The sequence below is a fragment of the Rhinoraja longicauda genome, chromosome 38 (assembly GCF_053455715.1).
Source record: "Rhinoraja longicauda isolate Sanriku21f chromosome 38, sRhiLon1.1, whole genome shotgun sequence".
NCBI classification, from domain to species: Eukaryota; Metazoa; Chordata; class Chondrichthyes; order Rajiformes; family Arhynchobatidae; genus Rhinoraja; species Rhinoraja longicauda.
The window spans coordinates 848,206-875,857 of record NC_135990.1 but is presented as its reverse complement, the minus strand read 5'-3'; the positions used below and the strand labels follow the sequence as shown (position 1 = coordinate 875,857).

Below are 27,652 nucleotides of genomic sequence, written 5' to 3'. Positions count from 1 at the left end.
ACACTCTTCCCCCCCCACACTCTTCCCCCCCCAACACTCTCCCCCCCCACACTTTCCCCCTCCTCTCCACACTCAACCCCCCACACTCTTCCCCCTCCACCCCCCAACACTCCCCCCCCCCCCCCACACTCTCCCCCTCCTCTCCACACTCTCCCCCCCCACACACTCTTTCCCCCCCCACACACTCCCCCCCCACACTCTCCCCCTCCTCTCCACATTCTCCCCCTCCTCTCCACACTTTCCCCCTCCTCTCCACACTCCCCCCCCCTCCAAACTCTTCCCCCCCCCCCACACTCTCCCCCCCCCACACTCTTCCCCCTCCTCTCCACACTCTCCCCCTCCTCTCCACACTCTCCCCCCCCACACTCTCCCCCTCCTCTCCACACTCTCCCCCCACACTTCCCTCCTCTCCACACTCTCCCCCCCCACACTCTTCCCCCCCTCTCCACTCTCCCCCCCCCCCCCCACTCTCCACTCTTCCCCCCTCCCCCACACACTCTCCCCCTCCTCTCCACTCTCCCCCTCCCCTTGCTGCCTCACAGCACCAGAGACGCGGGTCGGATCCTGACCTCGGGTGCTGTCTGTGTGGAGTTTGCACCTTCTCCCTGTGACCGCGTGGGTTTTGTCGGTTCATTGCCCCCTAGTGTGTTGGGAGTGGATGAGAAAATGGGATAGCACAGAACTAGTGTGAATGGGTGATCGATGGTCACTGTGGACTCGATGGGCCGAAGGGCCTGTTTCCGTGCTGTCTCCCTCGACTAAACTGTGGCATGGCGTGTCGAGTATCTTCTGGGAGGGGCAAGTGTGGATTGGAGCGTAGGTCTGATTGCCCCCCTGCCCTGTGGTGTGATCAGAGATACTGCCCCGGTGTGGACTGTGTGGATTACTCTCTGCTTTCCCCCCCCCCCCTCCAGGTGTTCTTCGATATCAAGGTTGGGGATGGAGATACAGGTCGTGTCGTCATCGGCCTCTTCGGTAAAACCGTGCCCAAGACGGTTGAGAACTTTGTGGCTTTGGCAACAGGGGAGGTGAGTGTCCCCTGTGTGTGTGTGTGTGTGGGCAGCCGCACACGCTCCAGGTTTATGTGTGAAAGCACATGTAATGCAACTATTCTCGGAGTGGACGGGCAGATTACCCACTGCTCCCCAGCCTCTCCTGAGCCTCGTAACTTGTCACCGCTCAGATAATCTCCCCATGTGGAGAGTGGGAGCAGTGTAAGTACCCCAGTGGGAGCAGTGTAACTACCCCAGTGGGGCCAGTATAACTCTACCCCAGTGGGGCCAGTGTAACTCTACCCCAGTGTAACTACGCCAGTGGGGAGTGGGGCCAGTGTAACTCTACCCCAGTGGGGCCAGTGTAACTCTACCCCAGTGGGGCCAGTGTAACTCTGCCCCCCAGTGGGCCCAATGTAACTACCCCAGTGGGGAGTGGGGCCAGTGTAACTGTACCCCAGTGTAACTACGCCAGTGGTGAGTGGGGCCAGTGTAACTCTCCCCCAGTAGGGTTGGTGTAACTCTACCCCAGTTGGGCCAGTGTAACTCTGCCCCCCAGTGGGCCCAGTGTAACTACCCCAGTGGGGAGTGGGGTCAGTGTAACTACGCCAGTGGGGAGTGGGGCCAGTGTAACTCTTCCCCCAGTAGGGTCGGTGTAATGACCGCGTGGGGAGAGGCACTCCGTGGCTGATCCACCCTGTGAACAGCTGATTCTCAGTGCGTCTCTCGTTCTCCTGCAGAAGGGCTTTGGTTACAAGGGCAGCAAGTTCCATCGAGTGATCAAGGAGTTCATGATCCAAGGGGGCGACTTTACCCTTGGCGACGGCACTGGAGGTGAGTGGCTGCTGCAGAGCCGGCCGTGACTGTGGGCACGCGATGACCGTTCCTCTTGTTGCCCCAAGCACTGGCTCCAGGATTTTGTGTCATCGCAGATTAAACGTGACTTTATTCACTCGGAGCGCGGGGACAGTGGTCTGTCCGTCCGCACTCTGAACTTTGCGGAGTCAGACACTCTTGGTCTCGTTGAAGCATCAGACCCTGGGGGACAATAGACAATAGGTGCAGGAGTAGGCCATTCAGCCCTTCGAGCCAGCACCGCCATTCAATGCGATCATGGCTGATCACTCTCAATCAGTACCCCGTTCCTGCCTTCTCCCCATACCCCCTCACTCCGCTATCCTTAAGAGCTCTATCCAGCTCTCTCTTGAAAGCATCCAACGAACTGGCCTCCACTGCCTTCTGAGGCAGAGAATTCCACACCTTCACCACTCTCTGACTGAAAAAGTTCTTCCTCATCTCCGTTCTAAATGGCCTACCCCTTATTCTTAAACTGTGGCCCCTTGTTCTGGACTCCCCCCGCATTGGGAACATGTTATCTGCCTCTAATGTGTCCAATCCCCTAATTATCTTATATGTTTCAATAAGATCCCCCCTCATCCTTCTAAATTCCAGTGTATACAAGCCCAATCGCTCCAGCCTTTCAACATACGACAGTACAGTCCCGCCATTCCGGGAATTACCTAGTGAACCTACGCTGCACGCCCTCCATAGCAAGAATATCCTTCCTCAAATTTGGAGACCAAAACTGCACACAGTACTCCAGGTGCGGTCTCACCAGGGCCCGGTACAACTGTAGAAGGACCTCTTTGCTCCTATACTCAACTCCTCTTGTTACGAAGGCCAACATTCCATTGCTTTCTTCACTGCCTGCTGTACCTGCATGCTTCCTTTCATTGACTGATGCACTAGGACACCCAGATCTCGTTGAACTCCCCCTCCTCCTAACTTGACACCATTCAGATAATAATCTGCCTTTCTATTCTTACTTCCAAAGTGAATAACCTCACACTTATCTACATTAAACTGCATCTGCCATGTATCTGCCCACTCACACAACCTGTCCAAGTCACCCTGCAGCCTTATTGCATCTTCCTCACAATTCACACTACCCCCCAGCTTAGTATCATCTGCAAATTTGCTAATGGTACTTTTAATCCCTTCGTCTAAGTCATTGATGTATATCGTAAATAGCTGGGGTCCCAGCACCGAACCTTGCGGTACCCCACTGGTCACTGCCTGCCATTCCGAAAGGGACCCATTTATCCCCACTCTTTGCTTTCTGTCTGTCAACCAATTTTCTATCCATGTCAGTACCCTACCCCCAATACCATGTGCCCTAATTTTGCCCACTAATCTCCTATGTGGGACCTTGTCGAAGGCTTTCTGAAAGTCGAGGTACACCACATCCACTGACTCTCCCTGTCAATTTTCCTAGTTACATCCTCAAAAAATTCCAGTAGATTTGTCAAGCATGATTTCCCCTTCGTAAATCCATGCTGACTCGGAATAATCCCGTTACTGCTATCCAAATGCTCAGCAATTTCGTCTTTTATAATTGACTCCAGCATCTTCCACCACTGATGTCAGACTAACTGGTCTATAATTACCCGTTTTCTCTCTCCCTCCTTGGAGACTTGGAGATTACGTAGGAAACATAAACAATAGGTGCAGGAGTTGGTCAGTCGGCCCTTCGAGCCTGCACCGCCATTCAATATGATCATGGCTGATCATCTAAAATCAGTACCCACGTTCCTGCTTTCTCCCCATATCCCTTGATTCCTTTAGCCCTAAGAGCTCTATCTAACTCTCTCTTGAAAACATTCATTAAATTGACCTCCACTGCCTTCTGTGGCAGAGAATTCCACAGATTCACAACTCTGGGTGAAAAGTTTTCCTCATCTCAGTCCTAAATTGCCTGCCCCTTATTCTTATACTGTGACCCCTGGTTCTGGGCTCCCCAACATGGGGTACATTTTTCTTGATGTGTGGGATGATCATAGTTGTACAATACAGGGCAGGCCCTTCAGCTCACCATACCTCTGCTTACCATCGTGCTGAACTGTACCGATCCCGCCATTCATTCCCTACCCCTCCGGAATCCCCTCAAGATCCTGCTCATGTGACTCGCCTGTGTTTGCTGTTCCTCCTCCACTGTCTAGCAGCTCATTCCAGATGCCAACTATTCTGGCTGAAAGATTCACCCTTCTGATTCCCTTTAAACTCCTCCTTCTCACCCTGGGCACAGACACTGGCAATTGCCCAGTCTTTGTCTCTCATGATTATCCACACCTCAGTCATGTCACCTCTCTGCTGCTTTACTCCAGATATCCAGTCTCTCCACATCATCCAAGCAACACCCGTGGCAAACTTTACTGCACCCTTTCTAATTCAGTCACATCTTTCCCAGACCGTGGCGACCAAAACTACGCACAGCGTTCCAAGTGTGCTCTGGCCAATGACGTGTACAACTGCAATGTGCCAACTCTTGCACTTAATGCTTGGCTGCTGAAGACAAGCTTGTCCTAGGCTCTCTCTCTGCCACTTTCAGGGAACGGTGTACTTGAAGAAGGGCCCTGTTCAGCCATAACTCTACCATTTACTGTGAAGGGTTATCCTCTCAAAAAAACCCTCACTTTGCACTTGTGTTGAGTTAATGCTTTCCCAGTCAGTCAACTTAGTGACATCCTTCCAGTAGCCGAGCGACCTGAACTGCACGGTTCTCCCTGTGTGGTCTCACCACCAACTTCTACAGCTCCATCATAATGTGGTGACCTCTACTGCACACCCTTCCCCATGAAGGCCGGCGTGTCACACACCCACTCATCACACCTGGGCCCTCTCATTTCTCTCAAAACCTGTTTGATGCTGATTTATTTTGGCTGCCTGTTCACTCCATACTTTCTGCTGGTTTCATTTGATTATATTATGTTATGTGCACACAGACAAAATAATAGCTTCATTTCTCTGCCAATTCTCTGCTGCCTCGTATAACTTCTCGAGTCTGTCTATTAGAGACCCACAAACGTGCTAATCCTTTCTTCTCCTGGCGTTACATGTTGCCATTGGCTCTCGTTGTAGGTTCCCATCCCAGTTCAGGGATGTGGGTGTTGAATGTTTGTGGAGCCCATCCCATTTCTTTTGTCCAGTCTGAAGAAGGGTCCTGATCCAAAACATCGCTGATCCACTCCACCACAGCTGCTGTCTGGCCTGCTGAGCTACTCAGTGGGTAGCGCTGCAGCCTCACAGCGCCAAAGACACAGGTTTGATCCTGACCTCGGGTGCTGACTGCTTGGTGTTTGCACGTTCTCCCTCTGACCGCATGGGCTTCCTCCCGTTTCAACCCACATCCCAAAGACATGTCGGTTAATTGGTCTTTAAAATATGTCGGAATGGATGAGAAAGTGGGATAACATAGAAATAATGTGAATGGTTCAGTGTGGACTCAGTGGATCTGTCTTCATGCTGTATCTCTACGGTGGAACTGCAGATGCTGGTTTAAACGGAGATAGGCACAAAATGCCGGAGTAACAGTGGGACGGGCAGCATCTCTGGAGAGAAGGAATGGGCTTTCCTTTTTTCTATCCCTTCCTCTCTCCAGAGATGCTGCCTGTCCCGCTAAGTGACTCCAGCATGCTGTGTGCGTTTGACACATGCTCCCAGCAGCTGTGTCTCTGTTTGTTTGTGGTTGTGGGCAGGTTTCTGTGCACTGGTTACTGGCCTGTCTCCCAGACTAGACATCTCCAGTGGATTCTGCCCGCAGGGCCTGGAGCTGCCTGTCTCTGGTGTTTACAGACGTACTTGTGCGTGGTTGCTCACCCTGGGTGGGACTCTCTCTCCTTGATCGGACTTGCTGGCTTTACCTTGCACTAAATGTTGTTCCCTTATCATGTAACTGTGAACGGCTTGATTGTAATCAAGTATTGTCTTTCCGCTGACTGGTGTGGTGAGTGCACAATAAAAGCTTTTCACTGTACCTCGGTACACGTGGCAGTAAACTAAACAAGGCGGCAGCCAGAGAGGGTGAGGCTGCTTTGTGTGACGTGATGGGGCGGGCGTATGGTTTAACCTCTCCCCGTTTTGCAGGAAAGAGCATCTATGGGGAACGTTTTCCTGACGAGAACTTCAAGCTGAAGCACTACGGGATGGGCTGGGTGAGCATGGCCAATGCTGGCAAGGACACCAACGGTTCCCAGTTCTTCATCGCCACCGTCAAGACCACCTGGCTGGACGGCAAGCACGTGGTCTTCGGCAAAGTCATCGAGGGCATGGTAAGTGAGGTGGACCCCAGCGTTGGCCCCTACCCGTCCCACCCACTGCCCGTCCCACCCACACCCACTGCCCGTCCCACCCACCCACACACTGCTGCTCAGTCAGCCCCCTCTCTGCCCGTCCCACCCCTGCGGTGTGGGTGCTCCAGGCCAGCTGAAAGATTGGATGCCTCATTTCGATCCTCCTGTGGGAAGCCATTAATGGTCTTGCTGAAGGAGGGGAGCAGGGCTGCATAGGGCGTGAGCTACCTCCCCTGTACTTGAGGGTGGAGGGGAGGGGGAGGGGGTTTGTTGGGGTGAGACTCTGCCCTCTGTTAGTGAGGGGTTGCTGGGGTGAGAGACACAGCTCTTCCTTGCTGTTGCAGGATGTGGTGAAGGAGATCGAGAAGACCACGACGGACGCCAGAGACAAGCCGCTGAAGGACGTGGTGATCGTGGACTGCGGCAAGATCGAGGTGGAGAAACCCTACGCCATCGCCAAGGAGTGAGGCTGTGGGGGCACCCGGCCCACCCACACCGTCCGTGGCACGGATCATTGGCAGCGTCACGCCCCTGGCACACGCCGCCAGAGGTCAGACTCACACTGGGCTTTGTAAAAACGTGATGTAAAACGTACACACAAATAAACAGGTTTTATAAATGGTGTTTGTTTATTGTGAACCCCTCCCCACCCTCTCCTCTCCCCACCCCTCCTCTCCCCACCCCACCCCCTCCTCTCCCCACCCCCTCCCTTCCCCACCCCCTCCTTTCCCACCCCCTCCTCTCCCCACCCCCTCTCCTCTCCCCACCCTCTCCTCTCCCCCACCCCCTCCTCTCCCCACCCCCTCCCTTCCCCACCCCCCCTCCTCTCCCCCTCCCCTCCCCACCCCCTCCTCTCCCCACCCCCTCCCTTCCCCACCCCCTCCTCTCCCCACCCTCTCCTCCCCACCCCCCTCCCTTCCTCCTGTCCTTCCCCACCCTCTCCCTTCCCCACCCCTCCTCTCCCCACCCCCTCCTCTCCCCACCCCCTCCCTTCCTCCTGTCCTTCCCCACCCCCTCCTCTCCCCATCCCTTCCTCCCCTCCATTCCCTTCCCTCCTCTGGGGACATTTACAGGTTGTGGGGGTGAACTTTATTCAGTGTGCTGATTCAGAGGATGGTCTCGGGGTCACCGTGAGGGAACGACGGGTACAGTGCCTGTAGAACCCCCGCGACAACCACGTTGGGCAGCTCTGGAATACAAAGGGGAGATGGTCAGATCACCCACTGCAGCCACCCCTCCCCAGCCCCAGCCCCCCCACCCCAGCCCCCCCACCCCTGCCCTCCCCAGCCCTCACCTCACCCCTGTCCTCTCCATCCCCCCACCCCAGCCCTCACCCCTGTCCTCCTCCCAAGCCCCGCACCCCAGCCCTCATCATCCCCCCCACCCCAGCCCTCACCTCACCCCTGTCCTCCCCTCACCCCCACCCTCTCCATCCACCCCAGCCCTCCTCACTCACCTCCCCTCACACCAGCCCTCCCGCCAATCCTCTCCTTGTCCTCACCTCCACCTTCTCCCTGTCCAATGTGGCCAGGGTTAGGCTCACTCCCGTGCCATGGGGCTGGGAGAGGCATTCCTTGCCACCCCCACCCCAGCTCTTCTGCAGGCGCTGATCTCCCCCCCCCCCCCCCCCAGCACAAAGCCCTCCTGTGTTCCCCCACCCCCCCCCCCCATCGCCCTCACCTGCAGCCGGCGAGTGTGTGAAGCAATCCCGGGTGAAGGCGACCACCTGTCGACAGAACCTGCCGGAGAGAGTGGGGTTAGTGGGGCTGGTATCTGCCCGGGAGGGGGAGGGGGGGTGGTGGGGAGATACACATAAAAACGTGTGCATATGAGCATATGCACACATACAAACATGTACATACATAGATGGGAATGTGTGTCGTCTTTATGTATGTGTGTGTATTATGTAGATAGATATATACAACACACAAAAAAGCTTGAGTATGCTGGTTTAAACTGAAGATGGACACAAAATGCTGGAGTAACAACGTATCAGGCAGCATCTCTGGAGAGAAGGTATGAGTGACGTTTCAGGTCGAGACCCGTCTTCAGATTGAAGGGTCTCGACCCGAAACGTCACCCATTCCTTCTCTCCAGATGCTGGCTGTCTATAGTATTGTGTGTCTATCTTTGGTTTAAACCAGCATCTGCAGTTGCTACAATGGGTAGATAGATGGATGTATATACGTGTGTGTGTATATTATATATACACGCGTGTGGGGTGATTCTAGGCACTACTGTCAATGACGCACTTGCCTGTAGTTCTGTAAGCCCACGCCATCCAGGTCACTGAAATCAAGAATTACAGCCGTTAGAACAGAGACGGTGTGGAGTGCAGCAACACTGACTCTTAACAACCTCTAGACTAAATAACCTGACCAATAAAGGCCGATGTACCAAAATCCTACTTGACCACACTAATTACCTGTGACACTACTTTTAGGGAACGATGTCCTGCACTCCTCGATTCCTCTGCTCCACAACACTCCCCAGAGCCCTGACATTCACTTTGCAGGCTGCCTAACAAATATCAGCATTAAACTCCCATCAACCATTCCTCGGCTCACCTGATCAAGATCGTGCTGAAATTTTTGATAACCATCGTTGCTGTCTACAATACCACTCAAGAGTGTCATCTGTAAACTTATTAATCATGTGCTACACATTCTTATCTAAATCAGTGACATAGACGACAAACAGCAACAGGCTCAGCACAACCCCTGATGCAAAAGATAGACACAAAATACGTGTGTCAGGAACTATTACATTCATAGGTATGTTGGAAAGATGCTGGAGTAACTCAGTGGGCCCAGGCAGCATCTCTGGAGAGAAGGAATGGGTGACGATTCAGGTCTCTAAACTAAATTAAACTAAAATCTATGATGAGAAGGAATGGGCGATGTTTCGGATCGAGACCCTTCTTCAGACTGATGTCAGTCTGAAGAAGGGTCTCGACCCGAAACGTCGCCCATTCCTTCTCTCCTGAGATGCTGCCTGACCTGATGAGTTACTCCAGCATTTTGTGAAATAAAAGCCTTCGATTTGTACCAGCATCTGCAGTTATTTTCTTACACTATTTTAACACTATCCTACACCCACTCGGGACAATTTTTACATTTACCAAGCCAATTAACCTACAAACCTGCACGCAGGTCACGGGGAGAACGTACAAACTCCGTACAGACAGCGCCCGTAGTCGGGATGGAACCCGGGTCTCCGGCGCTGCGTTCGCTGTAAGGTAGCAACTCTACCGCTGTGCCACCGTGACCGCCCTCAAATAGAAATAAATTGGCTGCCTGTCCCAGAGTTACTCCAGTATTTTGTTCATACATACATACCTACATTTATACATGTCATTTAAATATATATATTTATATATACACATATGTACACACATGTACGCATGTATTATATATATTTGCATGTGTGTTTGTGTATATATACATGTGTCTGCAAATATGCATACATATATATATGCATATGTGTGCATATATACACACATGCCTATAAATATATACATACACAGGTATATATGTATATATATTATATACATAAGTGTGTGTACATATAATCTGAAGAAGGGTTTTGACCCGAAATGCCACCCATTCCTTCTCTCCCGAGATGCTGCCTGACCCGCTGAGTTACTCCAGCATTTTGTGTCTACCTTCGATTTAAACCAGCATCTGCAGTTTTTTTCCAACCTTTGTGTGTGTAAGTGTGTATATACACATACTTATATATACACCTATGCGCCATATATATGTGAGTGTGTATTACATGTTTATGTGTGTGGGTGTATATAGCTCACAAGTTATAGGAGTAGAATTAGGCCATTCGGCCCATCGACTCTACCCCGCTATTCAATCATGGCTGATCTCTGCCTCCTAACCCCATTTTCCTGCCTTTTCCCCATAACCCTTGACACCCGTTCTAATCAAGAATTTGTCTATCCCTGCTTTAAAAATATTCACTGACTTGGCCTCCACAGCCCTCTGTGACAATGAGTTCCAAAGATTAACTACCCTCTGACTAAAGAAGTACACCCTCAATAGCAAGAATATCCTTCCTCAAATTTGGAGACCAAAACTGCACACAGTACTCCAGGTGCGGTCTCACTAGGGCCCTGTACAACTGCAGAAGGACCTCTTTGCTCCTATACTCAACTCCTCTTGTTATGAAGGCCAACATTCCATTGGCTTTCTTCACTGCCTGTTGTACCTGCACGCTTCCTTTCAGTGACTGATGCACTAGGACACCCAGATCTCGTTGTACGTCCCCTTTTCCTAACTTGACACCATTCAGATAATACTCTGCCTTCCTGTTCTTACCACCAAAGTGGATAACCTCACACTTATCTACATTAAACTGCATCTGCCATGTATCCGCCCACTCACACAACCTGTCCAAGTCACCCTGCAAACTCATAGCATCTTCCTCACAGTTCACACTGCCACCCAGCTTTGTATCATCTGCAAATTTGCTAATGGTACTTTTAATCCCTTCATCCAAGTCATTGATGTATATTGTAAATAGCTACGGTCCCAGCACTGAGCCTTGCGGTACCCCATTAGTCACTGCCTGCCATTCTGAAAGGGACCCATTTATCCCCACTCTTTGCTTTCTGTCTGTCAACCAACTTTCTATCCATGTCAGTACCCTACCTCCAATACCTTGTGCTCTAATTTTGCCCACCAATCTCCTATGTGGGACCTTGTCGAAGGCTTTCTGAAAGTCGAGGTACACCACATCTATCGGCTCTCCCCTGTCAATTTTCCTTGTTACATCCTCAAATAATTCCATAGATTAGTCAAGCATGATTTCCCCTTCGTAAATCCATGCTGACTCGGAATGATCCCGTTACTGCTATCCAAATGCTCCGCAATTTCATCTTTTATAATTGACTCCAGCAACTTCCCCACCACTGATGTCAGACTAACTGGTCTATTTCCCGTTTTCTCTCTCCCTCCTTTCTTGAAAAGTGGGATAACATTAGCTACCCTCCAATCCACAGGAACTGATCCGGAATCTATAGAACATTGGAAAATAATTACTAATGCGTCCACAATTTCTAGAGCCACCTCCTTAAGCACCCTGGGATGCAGACCATCAGGCCCTGGGGATTTATCAGCCTTCAGTCCCATCAGTCTACCCAACACCATTTCCTGCCTAATGTGGATTTCCTCCAGTTCCTCTGTCACCCTAGGATCTCTGGCCACTAGAACATCTGGGAGATTGTTTGTATCCTCCTTAGTGAAGACAGATCCAAAGTACCGGTTCAACTCTTCTGCCATTTCCTTGTTCCCCATAATAAATTCCCCTGCTTCTGTCTTCAAGGGACCCACATTTGCCTTGACTATTTTTTTCCTCTTCACGTACCTAAAAAAGCTTTTGCTATCCTCCTTTATATTATTGGCTAGTTTACCCTCGTACCTCATCTTTTCTCCACGTATTGCCTTTTTAGTCATCTTCTGTTGCTCTTTAAAAGAGTCCCAATCCTCTGGCTTCCCACTCTTCTTTGCTATGTTATACTTCTTCCCTTTTATTTTTATGCTGTCCTTGACTTCCCTCGTCAGCCACGGGTGCCTCTTACTCCCCTTAGAATCTTTCCTCCTCTTTGGGATAAATTGATCCTGCAACGTCTGCATTATTCCCAGGAATACCTGCCATTGCTGTTCTACCGTCTTCCCTGCTAGGGCCTCCTTCCAGTCAATTTTGGCCAGCTCCAGCCTCATGCCTCTGTAATCCCCTTTGCTATACTGTAATACTGACACCTCCGATTTTCCCTTCTCCCTCTCAATTTGTAGAGTAAAACTTATCATATTGTGATCACTGCCTCCTAATGGCTCATTTACCCCGAGTCCCCTTATCAGGTCAGGTTCATTACATAACACTAAATCCAGAATTGCCTTCTCCCTGGTAGGCTCCAGGACAAGCTTTTCTAAGAATCCATCTCGGAGGCACTCCACAAACTCTCTTTCCTGGGGTCCATTACCAACCTGATTTTCCCAGTCTACCTGCATGTTGAAATCCCCCATGACCACCGTAGCATTACATTTGTGACATGCCAATTTTAGCTCCTGATTCAACTTGCACCCTATGTCGAGGCTACTGTTTGGGGGCCTATAGATAACTCCCATTAGAGTCGTTTTACCCTTACAATTCCTCATCTCTATCCATACTCATATCATATCATATCATATATATACAGCCGGAAACAGGCCTTTTCGGCCCACCAAGTCCGTGCCGCCCAGCGATCCCCGTACATTAACACTATCCTACACCCCACTAGGGACAATTTTTACATTTTACCCAGCCAATTAACCTACATACCTGTACGTCTTTGGAGTGTGGGAGGAAACCGAAGATCTCGGAGAAAACCCACGCAGGTCACGGGGAGAACGTACAAACTCCTTACAGTGCAGCACCCGTAGTCTGATTCAACATCTCCTGATTCTATGTCACCCCTTGCAAGGGAGTGAATATCATTCCTTACCAACAGAGCTACCCCGCCCCCTCTCCCCACCTGCCTGTTTTTTCTGTACGTTGTGTACCCCTGACTATTCAGCTCCCAGCCCTGGTCCTCTTGTAGCCATGTCTCAGTGATTCCCACAACATCATACTTGCCAATATCTAACTGAGCCTCAAGCTCATCCACTTTATTTCTTATACTTCGCGCATTTAAATACAACACTTTAACTTCGGTATTTACCTCCCCTCTCACACCAGTCACAATTGGCCCTGGCCTTACTCTCATATCCCTTCTAGAACTTCCCTTCCCATTCATTCGAGAGTCTTTTACAGTTTCTCCTGTATTCGCTTCCCCTTTAACCCCATCTCCATATTCCCAGTTTGTCAACCCCTCCCCCCCACTACTTAGTTTAAAGCCACACGTGTAAAACTGCCCGCCAGAATGTTGGTCCCCCTGGAATCATTCTCGTAAACCTCATCTGGACCCTCTCCAGAGCCAGCACATCCGTCCTCAGATATGGTGGCCAAATTTGCTCACAGTACTGCGAATGTGGCCTGACCATCGCCTTAAGAGCCTCAGCATTAAATCCCTGTTTTTGTATTCCAGTCGTCTTGATATAAATGATAGCATTGAATTTGCCTTCTTTACTACTGCACTGTATATACACATACACCCTTATGTGAGTGCATATAAACATACTTATATCTTATATATACGTGTGCACACACATATATATGCGTGTATATGTGCATATGTTTGTATACACATACTTGTATATGCACATGCACACATAGATGTGTGTATGCACATACACATATACATATGGGAGTGTGCCTATAGGTGTATTTACACACATATATATTTATATTTGTGTGTGTGTACACATATATGTGTATATTCACATACACATATACCTAGGAAAATAACTGCAGATGCTGGTACAAATCAAAGGTATCACAAAATGCTGGAGTAACTCAGCAGGTCAGGCAGCATCTTGGAGAGAAGGAATGGGTGACGTTTCGAGTCAGACTGTCTGAAGAAGGGTCTCGACCCGAAGGGTCTCGACCCGAAACGTCACCCATTCCCTCTCTCCTAGATGCTGCCTGACCTGCTGAGTTAATCCAGCTTTTTGTGTGTATATATATATTTGTGTATATATATATATGTGTGTGTGTATTTATATATATGTATTTAAAATAGAAAAATAAGTGTATATGTGTTCGATGTACATAAACACATATAATAAAATGCCTATATATATTTATATATACACCGACCTATCCATGCTCTCCACAGATGCTGCCTGACCTGCTGAGTTATTCCAGCACTCTGTCCATTTTAGGATGGTGTTGTAGGACAGCAGCTGTGATGAGAGGGACGGGCTGAATGGCCTCATCCTGTCCCTCTCCACACTGAAGCCTGACCACCTGCCCCAGTCCCACCTACCCTCATACCTCACACGAGGCATCTGTTGGCACAGGGACAGGTCCCCACCCCACCCAGTATCAGCTCAGGGTCCCCACCCCATACAGTGTCCCTGCCACCCCACCCCCGCAGCGAGGGTCTCACCTCAGGCCGGCCGGGGGCTTCCCGGGGGGAGCGTGCTTGATGTTGAGGAAGTCGAGGATCTCACGGCAATCGGAGGTGGAACTGCAGAGGAGGGTCTGGGTGGGGGGGGGGGGGAACGAGGGGGAGGGGGACGAGACAGGTGAGGAGAGGGAGTTGAGGAGTGAGAGAGGTGGGGGAGTGAGGGAGGTGGGGAGAGACGAGACAGGTGAGGAGGGGGGGTGAGAGGTATGGAGGGGAGGGGTGAGGGGGGGTTGGATTGGTAAAGAGAGTGCACACAGTTAGAGTTCAGCCTATGGTTACATAGAAACATAGACAATAGGTGCAGGAGGAGGCCATTCGGCCCTTTGAGCCAGCACCGCCATTCATTGTGATCATGGCTGATCGTCCACAATCAGTGACCCGTGCCTGCCTTCTCCCCATACCCCCTGCCTCCACGTCCCCCCACATCCACTCCCACCATCACCCCATACACAGGGGCTTCTCTTCACCTCTTTACTCAACTTCACAACATCCACCACAGGATAGAACCCCCCCAGCCCCCCCCTTAGCCCCCCCCCCCCTCTGCCCCCGAGCCCCACTGCGTCTCCAGGCGGTCGTGGTCACCGATGCTCTGGCCCAGAGACCCTCGGACTATCCGTGATCGGACTTTACTGGCTTTATCTCGCACTAAATGTTATTCCCTCTACACTGTGGACAGCTCGATTGTAATCATGTGTTGTCTTTCTGCTGACTGGTTAGCGCGCAACAAAAGCTTTTCACTGTACCTCGGTACACGGGACAATGGCGCAGCGGTAGAGTTGCTGCTTTACAGCGAATGCAGCGCCGGAGACTCAGGTTCGATCCTGACTACGGGCGCCGTCTGTACGGAGTTTGTACGTTCTCCCCGTGACCTGCGTGGGTTTTCTCCGAGATCTTCGGTTTCCTCCCACACTCCAAAGACGTACAGGTTTGTAGGTTAATTGACTGGGTAAATGTAAAAATTGTCCCTAGTGTGTGTAGGATAGTGTTAATGTGCGGGGATCGCTGGGCGGCACGGACTCGGTGGGCCGAAGGGCCTGTTTCCACGCTGTATCTCTAAATCTAAATAAACTAAACTGAAACTGTACTGTCTCCAGGGAGGGGGTACTGTCCCCCAGAGAGGGGCAGCTCGGACACGAAACCCTGACCCCTTGCTGCTGGATGTGTGAATGGCCACCGCGGCCAGACCCAGGGGCTCCCCCCCACCCTGCCCCCTATACCCAGCCTGCCCCTTGCCCCCCCTCACCTGCAGGTAGGTTTCCAGCCCGTGTCTCCGCTGCTCCAGGGCCCGGGGCCACAGGCCTCGCTTCAGCGGTAGGTCTGGCAGCTTCATGGTCTTTTTCAGCTGTGGGGTGGCAGCATTAGCCCATGGTTCCCTCCACCCCCCCACGGCCGTGATGCCAGGCCCCATCACCGCCTGCTCACAACCCCTCCCATCCCTGATGCTCAACTCCAGCTCAATGCCGCAGATGGTGAAGACAAGCATCTGATATGCTGCCGTTATCACTCTACCCTCTCTCCCACAAGTCACGGAGTCACAGAGTGATACAGTGCGGAAACAGGCCCTTCGGCCCAACTCACCTACACCGGCCAACATGTCCCAGCTACACTAGCCCCACCTGCCCGCGTTTGGGCCAAATACCTCCAAACTTGTCCTATCTATGTACCTGTTTCTTAAACACTGTGATAGTCCCAGCCTCAACTCCCTCCTCTGGCAGCTCGTTCCAAACACCCACCGCCCTTTGTGTGAAAAAGTCACCCCTCAGATTCCCCTTCACCTTAAACCTATATCCTCTGGTCCTCGATTCCCCTACTCTGGTTGTGTACATCTCTATAAGATCACCCCTCATCCTCCTGCGCCCCAGGGAACAGAGACCCAGCCTGCTCAACCTCCCCCTGTAGCTCAGACCCTCTGAGGGTCCTAGACTCGGACTACCCCAGCACACAGACCCCCGTTCCACCACAGCTCTGCAGTCTGGTGTTGTAGTCACGGATGACGTCTAGGGTCTGGTGAGGCCATTTCCAGCCTCACCTTGGTCTCTGCACGCCAGTAACCCTGTAATCCGAGCCCCCCAGCACATCGCTATAATTAGTGCTCGCCTTCTGATGATTCCTCCCGACAGCCGGGCTGCTGTACATGACAAGCTCCCCACCACACGATGGGTCAGGGCACCGACCCCAACCCCAACTGTCCAGTACGTCATCGATACCCCGTGCCCACCTGCCCGTCCCTGCCCAGGGAGCGGGGGATAACGCAGGGAGATTTACAACACTCGTGCAATAAGGAACTGCAGACGCTGGTTTAAACTGAAGATAGACACAAAAAGCTGGAGTAACTCAGCGGGACAGGCAGCATCTCTGGAGAGAAGGAATGGGTGACATTTTGGCTCGAGACCCTTCTTCAGACTGAGAGTCAGGGGAGAGGGAAACGAGAGATATAGACGGTGATGTGGGGAGATACAGAACAATGAATGAAAGATGTGCAAAAAAAAGTGATAGAGGAAACAGGCCATCGTTAGCTGTTTGCTGGAGAGAACGAGAAGCTGGTGTGACTTGGGAGGGAGGAGATGGTGAAGAGAGAGGAGTTTGTCCTCACTCTGACAGTAGAGGTGGTCCAGGACAGAAAGGTCAGTGTGAGAATGGGAAGGAGAATTGACGTATTTGGCAACTGAGAGATCAGGTAGGTCCAGACGGACTGAGCGATGGTGTTCAGTGAAACGATCGCCCAGTCTGCGTTTGGTCTCGCCAATGTAGAAGAGTCACATCTTGAACGACGGATACAGTAGATGAGGTTGGAGGAGGTGCAAGTGAATCTCTGCCTCACCTGAAAGGACTGTCGTGGTCCCTGGACAGAGTCGAGGGAGGAGGTATAGGGACACTCATCATCTCATCAAAGTCCCGGGCAGATTGAAGCTCCCCCCCACACACTCCCCCCCCCCCCCCCGCACACTCCCCCGTACACCATCACACACTCCCCCCCAGCACCGCCCCACCCCCGCACACTCCCCCCGCACCGTCCCGTCACAGGTCCTATCAGAGGGCATGACCCCTGGGAGGGGGAGGGATGGAGGGCCAAAGGCACTTGGAGGGGGGGGGGGGCAGCTGGGGGTGAGGGAACCAGGACCGGGGGGGGGGGGCGGGGGGAGGTGGAGGGAGAGACAGACTGTGGGTGAGGTGGGGGGCGGGGGGTGGGGGAGGGGAGGGAGGGGCGAGGGTGGGTGGTGTGAGGGGTGTGGGGGAGGGGAGGGAGGGGGGAGGGGCGAGGGTGGGTGGTGTGAGGGGTGTGGGGGGAGGGGAGGGGCGAGGGAGGGGTGATGTGAGGGGTGTGGGTGAGGGGAGGGAGGGGAGGGAGGGGCGAGGGGGCCCAGTGGGGGTTGACGAACCCACCTTCTTGTGCAGGGAGTGGAAGTCACGGTACCGCCGGTCCACTGAGTGCCTCCTCCCGTTGGTGAGAACCTCGATCCGGAAAACCTGAGACCGGAGGGAGAGGGTGAGACCCCCGACTCCAACCCCCTGACCCCAACCCCCTGACCCCCAATCCCCTGACCCCAGACAGCAGGTGCCAACCCCAAGTTACATCCGCAGACTCCCAGCATGGAAACAGGCCCTTCGGCCCAACTTGCCCATACTGACCAACATGTCCCATCTACACTAGTCCCACCTGCCCGTGTTTGGTCCATATCCCTCCAGTCCTGTCCATGGACCTGTCCAACTGTTTCATAAACGTTGTGAGAGTCCCAGCCTCAACTACCTCCTCTGGCACCTCGTTCCATTCACCCACCCACCCCCCTCTGGGTGGAAAAGTCACCCCTCAGATTCCTATTAAATCTTTTCCCCTTAAACCTGCGTCTATTTTTACTCGATAACTCGGCGCAGGTGGGTCGGGGATTAGACGGGGATCCTGGGGGGGGGGAGGGGGGCAGACGGACAGACAGACAGACAGACGACCCCTCATCAGTAGCGGCACGGCCACGGGGAACTGCAGGTGCGGGCATTTGCAACAAAACACAAAGTGCTGGAGGGAAGCTGCGGGTCGGGCGAGATTTACAAAGAGTGACGTTAAGTTGCAGCGGAGTTGGGGGAGAGATTGGGAGGAGGGTGGGGGGGGGGGGTGATGGGGGGGATGGTGATGGGGTGGGGGAGAGATGATGGGGGTCGGGTGGGGGGAGATGGGGGGCGCCTGAGGCAACAGAAGCGGGACATTGACTCCGGGGCGATTCAGAGACCCAGACAAACAGACCCAGACACAGACACTCGGGACCGGCTTCAGTCGCGGGTGGCGCCGGTGTCCGGGGTCAGGCCCGGTTCCCCCCCCCCACCCCTCACCCTCACCCTCACCGTGTGCAGTTTGTCCGAGTTCCCCGCCACCTCCTGTCCCACCCATGGGATCCGGACTGCGATCATCCCGCGGCCGCGCAGCTCAACGACTCCCGGAGCGCAACGCCGAACCCGACCGTCCCGTCGTGACCCGGACCCGCCCCGCACCCGGACCAGACCCGGACCGGACCCGCCCCACACCCGGACCAGACCCGGACCGGACCCGCCCCACACCCGGACCGGACCCGCCCCACACCCGGACCGGACCCGCCCCACACCCGGACCGGACCCGCCCCACACCCGGACCAGACCCGCCCCACACCCGGACCAGACCCGCCCCGCCCCACACCCGGACCGGACCCGCCCCACACCCGGACCGGACCCGCCCCACACCCGGACCAGACCCGCCCCACACCCGGACCAGACCCGCCCCACACCCGGACCGGACCCGCCCCACACCCGGACCAGACCCGCCCCACACCCGGACCAGACCCGCCCCACACCCGGACCGGACCCGCCCCACACCCGGACCAGACCCGCCCCACACCCGGACCGGACCCGCCCCGCCCCACACCCGGACCGGACCCGCCCCACACCCGGACCCGCCCCGCCCCACACCCGGACCAGCCCCGCCCCACACCCGGACCAGACCCGCCCCACACCCGGACCGGACCCGCCCCACACCCGGACCGGACCCGCCCCACACCCGGACCAGACCCGCCCCACACCCGGACCGGACCCGCCCCACACCCGGACCAGACCCGCCCCACACCCGGACCGGACCCGCCCCGCCCCACACCCGGACCGGACCCGCCCCACACCCGGACCCGCCCCGCCCCACACCCGGACCCGCCCCGCCCCACACCCGGACCCGCCCCGCCCCACACCCGGACCCGCCCCGCCCCACACCCGGCCCCGCCCCACACCCGGACCCGCCCCGCCCCACACCCGGACCAGCCCCGCCCCACACCCGGACCAGACCCGCCCCACACCCGGACCAGACCCGCCCCACACCCGGACCAGCCCCGCCCCACACCCGGACCAGACCCGCCCCACACCCGGACCAGCCCCGCCCCACACCCGGACCAGACCCGCCCCACACCCGGACCAGACCCGCCCCACACCCGGACCAGACCCGCCCCACACCCGGACCAGCCCCGCCCCACACCCGGACCAGACCCGCCCCACACCCGGACCAGCCCCGCCCCACACCCGGACCAGACCCGCCCCACACCCGGACCCGCCCCACACCCGGACCCGCCCCGCCCCACACCCGGACCGGACCCGCCCCACACCCGGACCGGACCCGCCCCACACCCGGACCGGACCCGCCCCACACCCGGACCCGCCCCCGGACCGGACCCGCCCCGCCCCACACCCGGACCGGACCCGCCCCACACCCGGACCAGACCCGGACCCGCCCCACACCCGGACCAGACCCGGACCCGCCCCACACCCGGACCAGACCCGCCCCACACCCGGACCAGACCCGCCCCACACCCGGACCCGCCCCGCCCCACACCCGGACCCGCCCCGCCCCACACCCGGACCAGACCCGCCCCACACCCGGACCGGACCCGCCCCACACCCGGACCGGACCCGCCCCACACCCGGACCCGCCCCGCCCCACACCCGCCCCGCCCCACACCCGGACCGGACCCGCCCCACACCCGGACCAGACCCGCCCCACACCCGGACACATGGTGGGCAAGTTCTTGCAGGGGATTCTGAGAAGTCCTTTGCATACATTGGGACAGGACCCATTAGACAACATGCCGGCTGTGAAGGTGGGAGATCACATCTCGCTCATTTGGTTGAGATTTGTTTGGAGAGGCGACCATGAAGATTGGGGAGGGAGGGAGGGAGGTGCGATAGACGTTGTCTCCCAGCGCTTGGACCCGACCTTGGACAAGTTGCCACGTGGCCTGGAACCTCAGGGGGACTGGTCCCCTGGACAAAACATTGTCTTGAAGGTTGGAGGGATCTTCGTCCTGGAGTCTCCAACCAGTGGCGTGGCCCAGGAATCAGTGCCCTTGGTCGTTATTTCCATCAACCATTTGGGTGAGAAGGTTGGTGACATAGTTAGCAAGTTTGCGGCTGACACACAGATTGTTGGTACAGTGTGGAGCTAAGATAACCTGCAGGTAGGGAGACCTGGACCACCTGACCCAATGAGCGGCAGATGGAAACCTGGACCACCTGACCCAATGAGCGGCAGATGGAGTTGAAAGCACAAGTGCAAGGTGTTGCTTTATTGACAATAGGTGCAGGAGGAGGCCATTCGGCCCTTCGAGCCAGCACCATCATTCAATGTGATAATGGCTGATCATTCTCAATCAGTACCCCGTTCCTGCCTTCTCCCCATACCCCCTGACTCCGCTATCCTTAAGAGCTCTATCTAGCTCTCTCTTGAAAGCATTCAGAGAATTGGCCTCCACTGCCTTCTGAGGCAGTGAATTGCACAGATTCACAACTCTCTGACTGAAAAAGTTTTTCTTCGTCTCAGTTCTAAATGGCCTACCCCTTATTCTTAAACTGTGACCCCTAGTTCTGGACTCCCCCAATATTGGGAACTTGTTTCCTGCCTCTAACGTGTCCAACCCCTTAATAATCTTATACGTTTCGATAAGATCCCCTCTCATCCTTCTAAATTCCAGTGTATACAAGCCTAGTCGCTCTTGTCTTTCAACATATGACAGTCCCGCCATTCCGGGAATTAGTCTAGTAAACCTACGCTGCACATCCTCAATAGCAAGAATATCCTTCCTCAAATTTGGAGACCAAAACTGCACACAGTACTCCATTTCCACAGTAAATGGTAGATTGCTGGAGAGAGCGCATGGTGCGGTACATGGTTTTTTGGCGTGACACTGGTGGGTAGGGTGGTGAAGGCTTCAAATCGAGCAGAGGAGTTGGGACGGCACATTACAGCCGTACAAGGCATCGTGCAGGGCACTGGACAAGGGGCGGGCACGAGCAAGCTTGGGTAGGCCACCCGTTCAGCTTCGGGTTGGGCAAGGGGCGGTGCCGTGCTGTAGAGCCCTGTGGTGGTGTGATGTGGGGAGCTGGGGGTGGCTGCTGTATCCAGGACCTCACGTTCACTGTGGGCCTGCCTCGAATGCCCGAGCCCATCCCCATGGACCGTAGCGGGCGAGCAATGATGGAACCGTGGGGATTACAGTCAGCAAACCTCTGTTTATCTGACCCATGACCAGCTGAGCAATAACAAACAGTGATTATGTTGCATGTTCCCGACCCATGGGGAAGTTGTCTGTGAAGTCACTACTGAGATGACTGTTGTGGGCAATCAGACACATCAGCATCTCCCACTTCCCCTTTGTACCATTGGTTCCATCACCAGCACTCAGTCTGATAGCAAAGTACCTCAACCGTAGCTGCCTGCCCAAACCTTCACACCATTAGTGATCTGAACAATTAGTGATCTTAACCATTCTGGAATATTCTCGAGACAGTGGTAAGGTGCAGGAGGATAATCAACTAGTCCGTGAACAAGATAGATTGATTATAAAAAAGCCGGAATAACAGTGAGTCAGGTAGTCTGGAGAAATGGAAAAGGTGATGTTTCAGGTCAAACCCCTTCTTCAGACCATGAGTAAACTGACTTTAATGAGGAGTGTACGGGTGACATTTGGGAAAGGCAATTAAATAACAAAAATAACAAGTGGGGTTTGGGAGAGAAAGGCAACAGAGGCACAAGGAATATTTGACTATTAGAAGTGAAAGATCAGTCTCCATCTGATGTGGATACAAGGAACAAGAAACGTATAAGATTATTAAGGGGTTGGACACGTTAGAGGCAGGAAACATGTTCCCAATGTTGGGGCAGTCCAGAACAAGGGGCCACAGTTTAAGAATAAGGGGTAGGCCATTTAGAACTGAGATGAGGAAAAACCTTTTGGACAATAGACAATAGGTGCAGGAGGAGGCCATTCGGCCCTTCGAGCCAACACCCCCATTCAATGTGATCATAGCTGATCATTCTCAATCAGTACCCCGTTCCTGCCTTCTCCCCATACCCCCTCACTCCGCAGTGGAGGCCAATTCTCTGAATGCATTCAAGAGAGAGCAAGATAGAGCTCTTAAGGATAGCGGAGTCAGGGGGTATGGGGAGAAGGCAGGAACGGGGTACTGATTGAGAATGATCAGCCATGATCACATTGAATGGCGATGCTGGCTCAAAGGGCCGAATGGCCTCCTCCTGCACCCATTGTCTAACGTTGTTATCGAGGGTGGATGGAATGTGGAACAAACTGCTTTAAGTACCTCAGTTTAAGTATCATCTAAACAATTTCATCTGTCAATGCACAGAAGACTACTATCCAAATGCTCACAAATGGAATTATATAAATGGCTAGTATGGCTACGTGGGCTGAAAGGCCTGTTTGTGTGTTGCACATCACCCTGCACAAACATTAGCCACAGCTGAAGTTCACTTATACGTAACAGAGAATTGAGGAGATTCATGAAGTTGTGGCCAGGTGCCAAGTTTAGTTTTGAGGAGATAAGCTTGAAGACACTGCAGATGTGATCTTGAGATAAAATGCTGGAGGGACGCAGCAAGTCAGGCAGCACCTGTAGACAGACAACGTATCAGGTCAGGACCTTGTTCAGAAGGGCCCCAGTCTAAGACTTCACGTCCATTTCCCTCCACAGAAGCTGCCTGGCCTGTTGAGTTCCACCAGCAGTTAGTTTGTTGAGCGAGACTGGGGTCATTTCATTCCAAAAGGATACAGAACAGAGTTGAGAGAAAAGAGGAAATGTTTTCACATAGAGTCGCAAGTATTTGGAAGTCACACAAACTCTCAACAGTTGAAGGTGCATTTAACAGGCCAGTCCCCACAAGCCCATGCACCAAGTGGAGAATTGGATGAACTAAAGACCAAGTGCTGGAGTTACTCAGCAGGTCAGGCACCACTCTGGAAAACATGGATGGGATGTTTGGGGTTGGTACCCATTTATTTAACCCAGCTCGATATAGGGTTGAGATGCCTCTGCCCCGGTCTAAGGTGGTCAAAGATGCCCAGATGTTCTGGGCCAGAGTCGTCTGGTTGATTACAGCATCCACTGGCTGCTGTTCTTCCCGCTTATCCCAGGCATTGACAGACTAGTTTGTCCATCTACAAATCGACAGGTGATTTGGCGGGGCCTGTCCAAAAGCACCCACCCTCGGCTCTCAGTCGCTTCCGACAGACCATCTCTATGACTCGGGTGCCAAGAGTCACGACGTCGGAAGCAGAGGTTTCCTGAAAGGCCGCGCGGGTCTCGCAGGAGGCAGCTGCTGCTGCTGCCTCAGACCTTGCTCACAATAAACACCATTCACGTTATGCTAAACCCTGCAGGCACAGCTCACTGCGTAAAAAATACTTTTCAGACGAGCAGGTTTTGAAGCCAGAAGGCAAAAACAAAAGCTTATTGATCAACTAACGATGTGTCAGGACATGTTTGTGACATTGTAGAACTTGTAGTGACATGGGCTTCATCACGAACAGGCACCTGCACAACCACTGTAGATTCATTAGATCATAAGTGATTGGAGCAGAATTAGGCCATTCGGCCCATCAAGTCTACTCCGCCATTCAATCATGGCTGATCTATCTCTCCCCCTAACCCCATTCTCCTGACTTCTCCCCATAACCACTGACACCTGTACTAATCACGAATCTATCTCTGCCTTAAAAATATCCACTGACTTGGCCTCCACAGCTGTCTGTGGCAATGAATTCCAGATTCACCACCCTCTGACTAAAGAAATTCCTCCTCATCTCCTTCCTAAAGGAACTCCTTCCTAGTTTTATTGAGGCTACCTCTGGTCATAGACTCTCCCATTGGCAGAAACATCCTCTCCACATCCACTCTATCCAGGCCTTTCACTATTCACAACAGAGTGAATGAAATGTGCCACATTGCTCAGCATTAAAGTGTGATGACAACCAGCCTGGTTCCCCACACCCCCAACACTCCTCCTTTCACTCAGTCGGTGAACAGACACTGGCACTCCCACCACACAAATATCACTGCCTGCCACGGTTCCACATGCCCAGTGCTGGAGACTGGGCCTAGGCTGTACCACCATATCACCTATCCACGCTGGGCTAGTTGTCACTTTTCACTGTACCTCCTTCCATACAAGTGATAATAAACCAAACTATTTGTGCACAAACTCGAAGTCATGCAGGTTTGGAGGACGAGCCAAGGAAGGAGTATTAGTTACATACAGTGGGCTAGGAAATGTTGATGGATAAAGGGGCCAGGGCAAGGCACAAAACCTTCAGTGAAAGTGACCACCGAGGCTCGGCAGGCAATGAGGGTGAGGCAGGGTGTGGCTACTGTAGGAGGCTTTGAGTGGAGGACAGAGGGCATCTCACGGCATCGGGCCTTGTGAGACCACTCCAGCTGTTTGGTCTCCTCACCCATGGTATACTAGTTGTTGTACCATGGCTTCACGCACCATTAGAGTGGCTGGCACTGATTTATGGGAGACAGAGACCAGACCTGTACTGACTGCTGTTCAGAGCACAGAGGTCATTGAAACATGTCAATTTACAATGGGATGAACAGGATGGGTGCAGGACATGTCTCCTGGCCTGGGGTGCAATGGAAACAGGGTCAGAGTCAGGACACAGGTCATTCAGTACAGAGAGGAGAGTGTTGTCCACTCAGAGGGTGACCCAGGTGGAGCGCTGGGCTGCAGAGATAAGCACAGAGTACGGTGCAGAGATTGCAGCCGGGTCCAACAGAGGGTCGGGGAGCTCAGGACATGATGCAGAGAGCCAGAGTTAGCCATGACGATATGAAATGGTGGGACATGAGCGGAGGCCTCTGGCTGCTCCTCTTTTCCTGTGCATCCGGTCATGTTGGTACGATGAGTGGGGAATATCAGGGGTCCTGTGGGGAAAGCAGAGGGTGAAACAAAGTCTGGTTTCAGTCACCCCACCACCTATAAAAAGCTTGCCCCACAATCTCCATTAAACTTTCCCCCTCAGTCCTTAAAAGCTGTGCCCTCTAGAGTGGAAAACTCTTCTGTCTGTCCACATTCCCCGGGGAGATGTGGAGCAGGATGGAGGGCTTCCTCTTCTCCTCTCCCCCCCCCCCCCCCCCCCTCCCTCCCCACTCTAGCTGTGTCACACACTCTGCATCCGTGGGTAGTTCCCAGGACACACACCCACACAATCAGACTACTGCTACAGGATCCACTGGGAGAACGTGCCTGCTGTTCCAGCGAGAACAAGGAGCAGCTCGGAGTGTTGCTGACTGACATGCTCCTGACACAAACACAGACTGGTGCACCTGACAGCCACTGACCCACATAACACAAGCCTGTTGATTAACCAATTACCGTAGAGGTTTTGATCATGGAATGTGAAGGGGAAGTGTCTAGCTGAAACAAAGCAAGTTAGAATATTCCTCATTTAGTGAATAGTGAACAAAGCACATATTGGGGAAAACTACAGATGCTGGTTTACAACAAAAGGCACAAAGTGCAGCAATAGCTCAACAGGTCAGGCAGCATCTCAGAGGAACATGGCGATGTGACGTTTTGGGTCAGGATCCTTCTTCACCCCTGGTGTCTTTCATTCCTACACACAAAAACGGCAAGAGTTTCTGTAGCCTGTAACCCCACTTCCTGCTTCATCAACAGAAGACTAGAAAGGATCCAGTAAATTATGGATTTATTGTGAAAGTAAAAGTCACAAAAACAGACAAGGAACTGAGAACTCAAAGGGAAGATCTCTGATCCTCTGGAATTACATGAAACAAAAGTCAATGATTTTAGTGCATAATGTGCAAAGATTATGACTGTGCACTTGGACAACAGCACCTGTAAACAGAATACAAGACCAGGTAACCCTGCCAGGGTGCGTGGCAAAAGGAATGTAAACAGTGCAAAGTTTCTTGCCACCTCTTTGTCTGCCCTTGCCTTGTTGAGTCACAGCGTCAAGACAAGGTGTTCTGCCCGTCAGCTCATGGACAGTGCAGTGGATAGCTAGAGGGACTAATGACAATGGAGGCGGGGGAGAGGCAGGAGCTTAGGCGTGGTATATCACCAGGATGCGTGTGAAATCCCCCAGCATCTATTCTAACCTTGCTCCACGTCACAGTAAAAATGCACTCTGGTAACTTGCAAAGAAAGCAAGCTCTGTCTTGAACACCAGATTTTCCACGGTAAACAGGAGAACTGCAGAATTTCCACCATCACAGGGTGGAAAGCAAAATAATTCCGCTCACCGCAGGCAGGATGTTTAACTATTTGTGGCAGTGGACCCACAGCAGCCACGGCAAGTCTATTTGCTTTGGCATTTATAAACTCTCTGTATAAGACTGGGCGAGTGTTCTCAGGCTGGGTGGGACTGACATCTGCAGCTCGCACTTACAAAGCTCCAACAACGCATTACTGTTGGGCCCCCGTTGTCCACGCCCAGAACACAGCCCAGTCACCGCAATATTCACCACGTTCACTCAGCAGCACAAGAATTGCAACTGTCCGATGCCTCGGCTCTGAATCCAAGAGGCATTTGTGGACGGTTTGTGATTCATGCGCTGGCTATCCCGGCCGGCCTTGGAGACAGGTGGTGCAGCCTGCAGCTCCCAGGGCAACAGGCAGTCATTGCTTTAGCAGGGCGTTAGACAGCAGGGGAGAGCGCTGCCCCGGCCACATGGCCATTGGTCTCTGGGTCCTCGCTCAGAGCTGCAGCAATCAGGCAGAAGGACGGGCAGCTTGGCACTCCCGGGATACAGCGGCAAGGGTGGGGAGCACGCGGAGCTGGTCATCAGGAGAGGGAGGCACAGTGAACTCTGACAGTGAGTGCCCCATTCACCCCCTCCTCTCCCCCTCCCAAACTCACGTCTTGGACAACTAATCTGATGCTCCCAACAATCAAATAAGAAAATATATGCAAACTAAAGATACTATAAGGTTTATCACATGAAGAGCAAGAAAGAACTGCAACCATTGAAGATGCCGTCCCTTTTAATAGGTGAGGTTGCAGTTTCACTTATAGGCTGAAGGTGACGTATAAAATGTAGCGAGTGTTCACTCCACTTCCACTCCTGTTACACAATGGCTTTTGCTTCTGGTAGAAAGGCTTCCCAGTATTTAATGAGCTGTCAACAGAGACAAGAACAGTGATTAGGAACAT

The 27,652-nt window shown here is 53.4% G+C and overlaps 3 protein-coding genes and 1 non-coding gene across 4 annotated transcripts in view; 2 read left to right on the top strand and 2 right to left on the bottom strand.

Moving 5' to 3' along the window:
* Positions 1-915: 915 nt before the first annotated feature.
* Positions 916-6,740, top strand: LOC144610797 (peptidyl-prolyl cis-trans isomerase B). The gene is made up of 4 exons (XM_078429701.1): positions 916-1,028; positions 1,733-1,826; positions 5,916-6,100; positions 6,466-6,740. The coding sequence occupies exons 2-4, from the start codon at positions 1,784-1,786 to the stop codon at positions 6,586-6,588; spliced, it is 351 nt and encodes a 116-aa protein (XP_078285827.1). The 5' UTR covers positions 916-1,028; positions 1,733-1,783; the 3' UTR covers positions 6,589-6,740.
* On the top strand, positions 1,867-2,006 carry LOC144611008 (small nucleolar RNA SNORA79). The gene has a single exon (XR_013549469.1). It is a non-coding gene; the product is annotated as a small nucleolar RNA SNORA79 (small nucleolar RNA).
* Positions 6,741-7,149: 409 nt separating the features above from the next.
* LOC144610796 (sorting nexin-24-like) lies at positions 7,150-18,664 on the bottom strand. The gene is made up of 7 exons (XM_078429700.1): positions 18,516-18,664; positions 17,565-17,648; positions 15,424-15,522; positions 14,160-14,254; positions 8,378-8,410; positions 7,802-7,860; positions 7,150-7,310 (listed from the first exon to the last, which is right to left on the bottom strand). Exons 1-7 carry the CDS (start codon positions 18,579-18,581, stop codon positions 7,228-7,230), a joined length of 519 nt encoding a protein of 172 aa, XP_078285826.1. The 5' UTR covers positions 18,582-18,664; the 3' UTR covers positions 7,150-7,227.
* Positions 18,665-26,174: 7,510 nt separating this feature from the next.
* The window catches only part of LOC144610844 (sorting nexin-1-like), a 33,970-nt gene continuing 32,492 nt past the window's right edge, over positions 26,175-27,652 (bottom strand). The window contains exon 15 of the mRNA XM_078429806.1: positions 26,175-27,617. Within this exon, the coding sequence (XP_078285932.1) occupies positions 27,567-27,617 (51 nt within the window). The 3' untranslated portion in view covers positions 26,175-27,566. The remainder of the gene's footprint in view (positions 27,618-27,652) is intronic.